Genomic DNA, 10,625 nt, shown 5'->3' with positions numbered 1-10,625 from the left:
GGAGATCCTTGATCAGTTGCTGTTAGTGTTATATTGTACTGAGGAATCCTTTCGCGATCCAGGTTCTGATCAGTGACCAGACTAAAAATATTAGAAGATGAAGACTTGATTTTGAAAGGCAAATCTTTGTCAACATAAAGGCGCACATCACCATTTTTGTCTGAGTCGGAATCCTTAACGTTTAACATTGCTACCACTGTATTCGGGAGGGCATTTTCAGGTATGTGGTCTGAAAATGTCATAACAGTGATGACAGGGGCATTATCATTCACGTCCAGCACATCAATCAACACTTTGGCTGTGTCACTTAAACGCCCGTGATCAATTGCTTTCACAGTTATTTTGTACTGTTTGTTGCTTTCATAGTCTAGATTCCCAATCACCTTGATATCACCAGTAGTACTGTCCATTTCAAACACATCCGCCATATTATCAGTGGAATATGAGAATGAATAAGACACTTCTCCATTCAGTCCAGAATCTGCATCAGAGGCACTAACTGTCAAAACGACTGTGCCTTTAGAAGAGTCTTCCGGTATAGACGCTTTAAAAACCCGAGAATTAAACATTGGCGCATTGTCATTCACATCTAATACATCGATGTGTATTTTTACTGTCCCTGTTCTGCTGGGAGAGCCTCCGTCTACAGCGGTCAGTATTAGAACATGCTCTTCTTTAGTTTCCCTATCAAGTGTCGTTTGGAGAACCATTTCCAGATATTTACTACCGTCTGAGTGTGAATGCTGCTTAAGTTTAAAATGATCGCTAGGTAAAAGAGAATATGACTGAATGGAATTAATTCCAACATCAGGGTCTACCGCGTTTTCCAAAGAAAAGCGAGTCCCTATGATAGACACCTCGCTTATCTCTAATTTTACTATTGCATCTGGAAATAATGGAGCGTTATCGTTAATATCTAAGATTTCGACGTCAATACGATGCAGTTCAACGGGATTTTCGAGAATTATTTGAAAATGTAAAGAGCATGGAGCTGTTTGGCCACACATTTCCTCTCGGTCAATCTTTTCCCTCACAATGAGAGTGCCTCGGTCATTGTTCAATGCTACGTACTCACGACTGTCCTCTGTAAAGATCCGTGCACGACCAGTTTTCAATCTTTTGATATCCAGACCCAAATCATGTACGATATTTCCCACAACAGATCCCTTCGGAAGTTCTTCTGGGATAGAATAGCGGACTTGTCCATTAATGCCAACCACGGTAATGTACAAAACAATGAGCTTCAGTGGCCACGAATAGAGTCTAATTCCGCCTTTTCTCAGCTCGACATAATATCCGTCACCCATGATTGTGGAAAAACAGCCAAAAACGTTTAGTATAAACACGAAACTAAATGTGCATACTTCCCCAAATGCACATGAGAGCAAAACAGTCTTAACGCTTTTGCATACAAAGTTGATATGCCTAAAGATGGAGGTAGGTGCCGATGGGGAGTGACTGTTGTTCAAGTGTCCAAAATAGTGTATTGCTGTTCAACAGCGGCCCTTAGAGTTTATTTTCTTACATTGCAGCTTCCAGTTGACCATACATATATGTTTATATACATTATATTAAAACTTCTATCGAAATAGGACGACAGACAAACTGATGCAATAGAGCATAATAGCATAATTTATGCAACAGGCTAATAGATATCACAGTGCATTTAAGTGGTCAATGATATCTCACCTGAGGTGGAAACTCCTCACTGTCCTCCCTCCTCTGAATGTGGGGAAGTGTCAGAGTTCCGCTGGGATCAAAACTAATGACACTTTGGCTACTAGGTCTACACTTCAGGTCACTTTTCCTGGAGTCTGTCGTCATGCACACCTCATAATTGTACACCTGTTTCAAAGTTCCAGTGCCTGTGGTGTCTGCGTAATGAGGTGGATAATATGGAATAACTGGCAGATTGGAATGATACAGAACGCGCGATTGTCTCCACCTGTAGATCTTCACTGATATTATGGCAACTAAACACGCAATGAAGAGAAAGGACACCACGGCTAGAGCCAAAACTAAATAAAAGGTCAAATCTCCATTATAATCCTTGTGCGTAAAGTCAGTAAATTCGGAGAGTATTTCAGGAAAGCTGTCCGCCACTGCCAGGTTCACATTGACTGTAGCTGAGCGAGAGGGCTGTCCGTTGTCCTCCACTACAACAGTGAGTTTCTGTTTCACAGCATCTTTATCAGTCACCTGGCGCACAGTTCTGATCTCTCCATTGTGAAGCCCAACTTCAAACAGCGGCCTCTCCAGTGCTTTTGGCAGTTTATATGAGAGCCAGGCATTCTGTCCAGAGTCCACATCGACAGCCACCACTTTAGTGACCAGATAGCCGACATCTGCTGATCTAGGCACCATTTCAGCCACCAAAGAACTACCAGTCTGTACAGGATAGAGCACCTGAGGCGCATTATCATTCTGATCTTGTATTAGAATTTGAACAGTGGCATTGCCAGATAGCGGCGGTGATCCGCCGTCCTGAGCTCTAACATGTATCCTAAATTGACGAAGCTGCTCATAATCAAAGGAGCGCGCTGCGTAAATGACTCCCGTCTCAGCATTGATGGAGACTAATGATGACGCCAGAGCTCCGTTAATCTGTGTCTCCTGAAGTATGTAGGAAACACGAGAGTTTTGGCAACAATCTGCGTCTGTGGCTCTGACTGTAAATATAGACACTCCTGGTGAGTTATTCTCCGGTATATGCGAAAGGTAACTCGTCTGTTCAAAAACAGGCAGATTGTCATTTATGTCAGCTATGCGCAACTGGATGGTTTTATTCGTTGAAAGAGGTGGCGATCCCTCATCTGTGGCTGTGATAGTAATGTTATATTCGGATAACAGCTCCCTATCCAGCATCTCATCCGTTAGTACAGTGTAATAGTTCTTTAGAGAGGATTTGATGCTAAAAGGAATATTTCTGTTTATTTGGCACCTGACCTGTCCATTCTCAGCCGAATCTAAGTCTTTAACATTTACAACAGCCACAGTTGTGCCAATGGGGGCATCTTCGGAGACAACATTCGAGAAGGATGTTAATGATATCACTGGAAAGTTGTCATTGACATCGACTATGTCTATAATCAAAACACACGAATCAGTGTAACCGCCATTATCTTTGGCCTCTATGTTTATCTCGTACTTTTTAGCCTTTTCATAGTCAATAACCCCAGCTACTGTCACGTCTCCTGACTTCTCATCTATTTCAAACAGCCCACGTTCGCTTTCTGATACGTGCCGAAATGCATATATCACCTCGCCATTGACACCTTTATCGGCGTCTGTGGCACTCAGCGTAATGACAGGGCTTCCTTTAGGGGAATTTTCTGCGACAGATGCCCTGTACAACTTTTTTGTGAATACCGGAGCATTATCATTGACATCTAGCACCTTAATGTTTATCTTCATCACTCCAGACTTGGATGGGTTACCACCGTCATTCGCAGTTAATGTTAGAGATAATTCCTCAGTCTTTTCCCTGTCTACAGGGGACTGTAGCATCATCTCAATGTACTTATTCCCGTCTGAACGGGTTTCGTGTTTCAGTATGAAATTATCAATTGGTCTTAGACTGTAACTCTGAATAGTATTATCTCCGACATCAGGGTCATACGCGCTGTCTAGTGGAAAGCGCGCTCCTGGGATTGCATTCTCCATGATTTCAATAGTGATATCGTCCTTCGGAAATGTCGGGGCGTGATCATTGATATCCAAAATTTCTATTAATATTTCATACAGCTGGATAGGATTTTCTAAGATAATTTCGAAACTAAAACTACACGGAGATATGTGCTTACACAGAAGCTCCCGGTCTATCCTCTCACTCACCGTCAGCGTCCCTTTGTCTGTATTCAGCTCTACATAAGGACTGTTGTCTCCGGCTACAATACGAGCTCGACCGCTCCGAAGTCTTTTCATGTCGATACCCAAGTCATCTGCGACATTTCCTACTAAAGAACCTTTCACCATCTCCTCCGGAATGGAATACCGCACTTGTGCCCTCACAAGGCAAAAACAGCATAGAAGGCTGACTGTCACACACACGCTTCTGAAAAAGAAGTTGCGTAGACGTTTGGCTGCCATGTTTGAGAATAATCGAAATTCTATCCCCAATGCAGAGTATGTGTATCCCCAATGCAGACAATAAGCGAAATCCAATTAGAGGTCTTCGATACGACAGCGGTCATCCACAAATCCATCCATGTTTAGCACCAAGGCGCTAGCAGAGTGCTGCTCTGTCTCTCCGAGAATAGCAGAATGATTTTTTTTCTTCAAATAACAAGACCTTCATCTGTCTTCCGCTTAACCAACAGCGGCACTTACAGACCGATAACAGAAGCGCAACTACCTTCTACAACTTTGCACTAAATGAATCAAACATAGGGGTATTTAGGTACAGGTAGGCTAAAATGTAACTTTACGAAGTCCAGGTGTTAAATCCCATTTTCAGCCTGAGGTAGAGCAGAAGAGAGATATTTTATCATTTGTTTCTTTAAAAAGGCACACTAAGTTCTCACATTATAGTATATGGTCATTTGAAAGTTATTAATGGCAAATAGTTAGTGCGGAAGGAGTAGAAACATGAACTAAGCCCTTTAAAAGAGGCCACAACGGATGTCGCTGTCCACCACCCATGGTGCTGAAACCAAACGCAAACGCTTCAAATCTGACAAATGATACCGACAGAAAGTAGGATGAAAGAGAGAAAGACAGAGAAAATAAAAAAGAGACACAGGATTCAAGCATCTAAAATAAATGGCCAGTAAATCAAAAGGTCAACAGGAAAACTGTGTCATAGATTACATAAAAATGTCAAATGTATCAAAAGGAAACCAATGACCTCACCTGATCCGGAGAATTTAAATCATCTAAGAAAAGCTGTTCTTTCTGTATTCGCTTCATGGTTTCACTGGCATTTGGGTCCATTATTAACACGTTCTGACTAGTGGGTCTTAGAAAAGTTCCATCACTTTTCCTGGAGTCAGTCGTCATGCACACCTCATAATTGTACATGTGCTTTAACGTCCCTGTTCCTCCAGTGTCTGTGTAATGAGGCGGGTAATAAGGAATGACAGGAAGATTTGATTGATAGAGGCGAGCCTGTCTCCATCTGTAGATCTTTACTGAGATTATGGCAACTAGACACGCGATGAACAGAAAGGACACCACGGCCAGAGCCAAAACTAAATAAAAGGTCAAATCTTCATTATGAGTCTTTTCGCGCGTAAAGTCTGTGAATTCTGAGAGCATTTCAGGAAAGCTGTCCGCCACTGCCACGTTCACATTCACTGTAGCTGAGCGAGAGGGCTGTCCGTTGTCCTCCACTACAACAGTGAGTTTCTGCTTCACAGCATCTTTATCAGTCACCTGGCGCACAGTTCTGATCTCTCCATTCTGTGCGCCCACTTCAAACAGCGGCCTGTCTGCAGGTTTATGCAGCTTATATGAGAGCCAGGCATTCTGCCCAGAGTCCACATCAACAGCCACCACTTTAGTGACCAAATAGCCAATATCTGCTGAACGAGGCACAATTTCAGCTACGACCGAGCTGCTTGTCTGCACTGGATAGAGAACCTGTGGCGCGTTGTCATTCTGATCCTGTATGATAATCTGCACAGTCACGTTACTGCTTAGAGGTGGAGAGCCCCCGTCTTGCGCCTTTATTGTAAACTGGAAATTCTTCATTTGTTCATAATCAAAAGACCGTATGGCATGGATGACGCCGCTGTCGGCATGCACAGACACGTATGAGGAGACCGGCACACCACTAACGGAGCTCTCCTCGAGTATGTAATTAACACGAGCATTCTGATTCCAGTCAGCATCTTTGGCCTTTACTGTAAATACAGCTAAACCAGGCGAGTTATTTTCTACCACAAAGGCCTCATAATGATCTTTCTCAAACATAGGTGCGTTATCATTTACATCTGAAATCTGTAAGCGGAGAGTAACATTGCTGGATAACGGAAGCGCTCCTTCATCTGAACAAATAATAGTTATGTTATACTCAGATGTTTTCTCTCTATCCAGGTCACTATGGGTAAGGAGACTGAAAAAGTTGTTTGATGGAGATCTCATTGTGAAGGGGATACTGTCTTCAATATTACATTTTACTTGGCCATTCTTGCCTGAGTCCTTGTCGTTTACATTCATCATTGCAATCACTGTTCCAGTCTTTGATTCTTCAGAAATCGAACTGGACATAGAGATGATGCTAATTGTTGGTTTGTTATCATTAACGTCAATCATGTCAATTATTACTTTACAAGAATCAGAGAGGCCTCCCTGGTCTTTTGCTTGCACATCCAATTCATAACGGCTTGAAATTTCATAATCAACCACGGCATCAACGGTAATGTCTCCACTTTGTGGGTCTATACTGAATAAATCAGTCAACCCCTCCATTGTATGTGACATGTAATACCTAATCACACTGTTTGATCCGTCGTCTGCGTCGGTCGCGGACACAGTGACAAGCTTAGTGCCTCTTAAAGCATTTTCTGTCAGGGTTGTTTTATATATTTTCTGTGTAAACACAGGGGCATTATCATTAACATCCAGAACAGTTACGTGTATCTGCACTGTACCTGACATTTGTGGCTCGCCACCGTCCTTAGCTGTCAATAGTAAAGACAACCGCTCATGTTTCTCTCTATCAAGAGGTTTTTGAAGAATCATTTCAACATTTTTACTTCCATCTGCATGACTGTTCAATTTTAAGGCGAAATTATCAGTTGGTTTCAGCGAATAGGTCAGTAAGCCATTGCTTCCGACGTCACGATCCACGGCTTTCTCTAACATAAATACAGCTCCAGTCATAGCGGATTCACTAATTTCGAATTTCATCTCATTTTTCTTGAAGCTAGGGGCATTGTCATTTATATCCGTGATTTCAATCGTGATTCTATACAATTCCATGGGATTTTCGAGAATTACTTGCAGATGTAAAGCACAAGGTGTTGTCTTTCCACAAAGCACCTCCCGATCCATTTTCTCCTTGATGAAAAGCGCCCCTCTTTCTTTATCCAGACCGATATATTCTGTTCCATCCCCAGTGTATATACGCGCCTTTCCTGACCTCAGTCTCTTCAGTTCCAATCCCAGATCTTGAGTAATACTCCCAACTAAAGAGCCTTTCGACATTTCCTCGGGAATAGAGTAAGTGACTTGTCCGTGTATACCGCATACGAAGAAAGAGATCGAGAGTACTTGCCACACCATTGTTATGCACGACATTCTCCGCGCTCTTTGCCGTCCTGCCTCGTAGCATAGGCCTAATGCGAGGAAAAAAGTATATTCCGGAAGGTTTCTACAAATCTTACAAACACATTTCGTGAGAAATATGAAACAAACACGCGAATGAAAATAATCGATGCCACTGTAGTCGCAGTCGTACCGACGTGCGACGTGCGAGTGTGCGTTATCGGTACATCCCCCTTTTCTATTCTCTGAGATAATAAGGATAACTTGAAAACTCTATGACCAACAGCGACCCTGTGAGTTAAAATATAGAACTGCAAAATATGCAGGCTTCATTGAAAATATAATTTCACAAGAGCAGATATATCGAAGAAAAAAGATACTAACGCAGGCATGCATCATAGTGAAAACACATCATTCATTTTGATCATGCTGTATCTCTCTCTCTCTCTCTCTCTCTCTCTCTCTCTCTCTCTCTCTCTCTTCCGTTTTAAGTAGGCCTGTAATCAAAATGGAACTTTTCTATGTGAAGTACAGACTTTGTAAAGTCCCACGCACTGTAAAGTCCCAGTGCCTGCAGTGTCTCCATGCTGTGGCGGGTAGTATGGCTTGACTGATAAAACATCAGTAGATTTTTACTGAAATGATGGCAACTACAGACGAAATAAGAGAAAGGATAAAGCCAAAGCTAAGATAAATAAAAAGTCAGATCATCAGTGTGATTTTTGTTGTGCGTAAAGGAATATGGCGACCCCAAAAAGGACCAAAGGTGCTCTGGAGACTGGTGAAAATACAAATACGTCACAATAAAAATTAATCAAGGTGGGATTAGAACACAACAAAAGTAGGGGGGTTACACAATGTAAATCACATGCAGCTACAAAGCTTACTGCTCACCTGATCCAGTGAATCAAAATCGTCCATTAACATTTCTTTATTCCGCATTCGTTGCATTGTCTGTGTTGAAACTGGGTCCATTATTAAAACGTTCTGACTACAAGGTCTGACAAACGTTCCGTCACTCTTCCTGGAATCTGTCGTCATGCACACCTCATAGTTGTAGACCTGTTTCAGAGTACCTGTTCCTCCAGCGTCTGCGTAATTAGGTGGATAGTACGGGATAACGGGAAGTTTAGACTGATATAAAAAGCGAGACTGTCTCCACCTGTAGATCTTGACTGAGATTATGGCGACTAGACATGCAATAAAGAGGAAGGATACAACAGCCAGTGCCAAGACTAAATAAAAAGTCAAGTTATCGTTGTAATCCTTGTCGCGCGTAAAGTCTGTGAATTCCGAGAGTATTTCAGGAAAGCTGTCAGCCACCGCCACGTTCACATTCACTATTGCTGAGCGAGAGGGCTGTCCGTTGTCCTCCACTACAACAGTGAGTTTCTGTTTCACAGCATCTTTATCAGTCACCTGTCGCACAGTTCTGATCTCTCCATTGTGAACCCCAACTTCAAAGAGCGGCCTGTCCGCAGCTTTTTGTAATTTATATGAGAGCCAGGCATTCTGTCCAGAGTCCACATCGACAGCCACGACTTTGGTCACTAGATAGCCAATATCAGCTGATCTAGGCACCATTTCAGCCACAACAGAACCACCTGTCTGTACTGGGTAGAGCACTTGGGGCGCATTGTCATTCTGGTCCTGTATTACAATCTGTACTGTGGTGTTTCCGTTTAATGGCGGTGAGCCACCATCCTGAGCTCGCACAGTGATTTGAAATCCCCGAAGCTGCTCATAATCAAAGGAGCGCGCTGCGTAAAGGACTCCTGTTTCAGCATTGATGGAGACCAATGATGACGCCAGAGCTCCGTTTATCTGCGTCTCATCCAGCAAATATGTCACACGCGAGTTTTGACAGCAGTCTGCATCTTCAGCCCTGATTGTAAATATAGACACGCCTGGCGAGATATTTTCGTCTACACTAGCAGTATACAAAACACTATCAAAAATAGGCCTGTTGTCATTAACGTCAGAAATCTTTAGATTAATTGTCTTTGTACTAGACAGAGGTGGCGACCCCTCGTCTGTTATCGTAATTGTAATATTGTATTCAGGTGTGATTTCTCTATCTAAACTCTCATCTGTCAATAACGTGTAGTAATTCCTGAGAGACAATTTTATGACAAATGGAATGTGTTTATTGATAGTGCAACTGACCTGACCATTTACTCCTGAATCTGCGTCTTTTACACTAATTACTGCCACTGTTGTTCCAACAGGGGCATTTTCAGGAACTGGATTTGTGAATGACGTCAGAGATATAACAGGAGTATTGTCATTCACGTCTATGACATCAATTATGACAACACAAGAGTCAGTAAGGCCACCATGATCTTTGACTTCGACATTCAAATCAAACTTTTTCATTTTCTCAAAATCTATATCTCCTGAAACTGTGATTTCTCCTGAATGTTCATCAATCATAAAAAGGCCAATCTCACTGTCATCCACTTGTCTTAGTGAATACAAGACCTCTCCATTGACGCCTTTATCGGCATCTGACGCACTTACGGTTGTGACTAGTTTGCCCACTGGTGCATTTTCGGGGATAGAGGCTCTATAGATCTCTTTTGAGAACCGTGGGGCATTATCGTTTATATCCAAGACTTTAATTTTGATCCTCATCTGTCCTGTTTTTGGCGGTTTGCCACCATCACTCGCTGTTAAAATGAGCGAGAGTTCCTCCTTACTCTCGCGATCGACAGGAGATTGAAGAATGAGTTCAATGAATTTATTCCTATCTGGTCGGTTTTCATGTTTTAAAATGAAATTGTCTCCGGGTTTTAGAGTATAGCCCTGTATAGCATTTACTCCGACATCAGGATCGTATGCCCTGTCTAATAAGAAACGTGCTCCTGGGAGAGAGCCCTCACTTATCTCAATAGCTATTTCCTCTCTTGGGAATGTCGGAGAATGGTCGTTAACATCCAACATTTCTATAGTCACTTCATACAATTGGATTGGATTCTCTAATATCATTTCGAAGTTGAAACTGCAGGGAGAAATCTGTTTACAGAGGAGCTCCCGGTCTATCCTCTCACTCACCACCAGCGTCCCTTTGTCTGTGTTCAGCTCAACATAAGGGCTGTTGTCCCCGGCTACTATGCGGGCCCGGCCGCTGCGAAGCCGTTTCAAGTCGATGCCCAAATCCTCCGCAATATGTCCAACAACCGAACCCTTGCTCATCTCCTCTGGAATAGAATATCGTACTTGTCCAGTAGCAACTGAGATGTACAACAGTAGCAACAACGAAATGTGTTTCCAGATATTACCGCCGCACACAGCCTTGATATCCATTCTGTACATCCCTGCATGGATCAGATTAAATGGAACCCAAACGCACACACTAAGCATGGTAGCAAATCAATGTCCGCAGTAGTACAGTCGTAGAGTCGATTATTAATTAA

At 42.6% G+C, this 10,625-nt stretch overlaps 3 protein-coding genes across 6 annotated transcripts in view; all 3 read right to left on the bottom strand.

Moving 5' to 3' along the window:
- LOC134080450 (protocadherin beta-16-like) overlaps positions 1-10,625 on the bottom strand; it is a 148,224-nt gene that overhangs the window by 69,201 nt on the left and 68,398 nt on the right. The gene's annotated exons all lie outside the window — the stretch shown is intronic.
- LOC134079708 (protocadherin gamma-A6-like) lies at positions 1,675-4,089 on the bottom strand. The gene is made up of 2 exons (XM_062535787.1): positions 3,740-4,089; positions 1,675-2,452 (listed from the first exon to the last, which is right to left on the bottom strand). The coding sequence occupies exons 1-2, from the start codon at positions 4,087-4,089 to the stop codon at positions 1,675-1,677; spliced, it is 1,128 nt and encodes a 375-aa protein (XP_062391771.1).
- On the bottom strand, positions 4,440-10,515 carry LOC134079707 (protocadherin gamma-A8-like). The gene is made up of 5 exons (XM_062535786.1): positions 10,144-10,515; positions 8,104-8,871; positions 6,431-6,531; positions 4,852-5,731; positions 4,440-4,457 (listed from the first exon to the last, which is right to left on the bottom strand). Exons 1-5 carry the CDS (start codon positions 10,513-10,515, stop codon positions 4,440-4,442), a joined length of 2,139 nt encoding a protein of 712 aa, XP_062391770.1.

The sequence above is a fragment of the Sardina pilchardus genome, chromosome 5, assembly GCF_963854185.1.
Source record: "Sardina pilchardus chromosome 5, fSarPil1.1, whole genome shotgun sequence".
Taxonomy (NCBI): domain Eukaryota; kingdom Metazoa; phylum Chordata; class Actinopteri; order Clupeiformes; family Clupeidae; genus Sardina; species Sardina pilchardus.
Note: the sequence above shows the minus strand (reverse complement) of the source record. Positions and strands in the feature narration are given on the sequence as shown.

Bases quoted from the DNA above. Each gene is read 5' to 3' on its own strand.
- LOC134079708 (XM_062535787.1), bottom strand. From the start codon at position 4,089: ATGGCAGCCAAACGTCTACGCAACTTCTTTTTCAGAAGCGTGTGTGTG. The intron at 2,453-3,739 runs TGAAATATTAAT...ATCTGGCAATGC, and splicing joins GAAAATCCTATCCAGCTGTA to CACTGTTCAAATTCTAATAC.
- LOC134079707 (XM_062535786.1), bottom strand. From the start codon at position 10,515: ATGGATATCAAGGCTGTGTGCGGCGGTAATATCTGGAAACACATTTCG. The intron at 8,872-10,143 runs GTTAACGACCAT...ACCACAGTACAG, and splicing joins TGACTATAGAAATGTTGGAT to ATTGTAATACAGGACCAGAA. The intron at 6,532-8,103 runs GTGAGCAGTAAG...GTGTTTACACAG, and splicing joins ATTTTGATTCACTGGATCAG to AAAATATATAAAACAACCCT.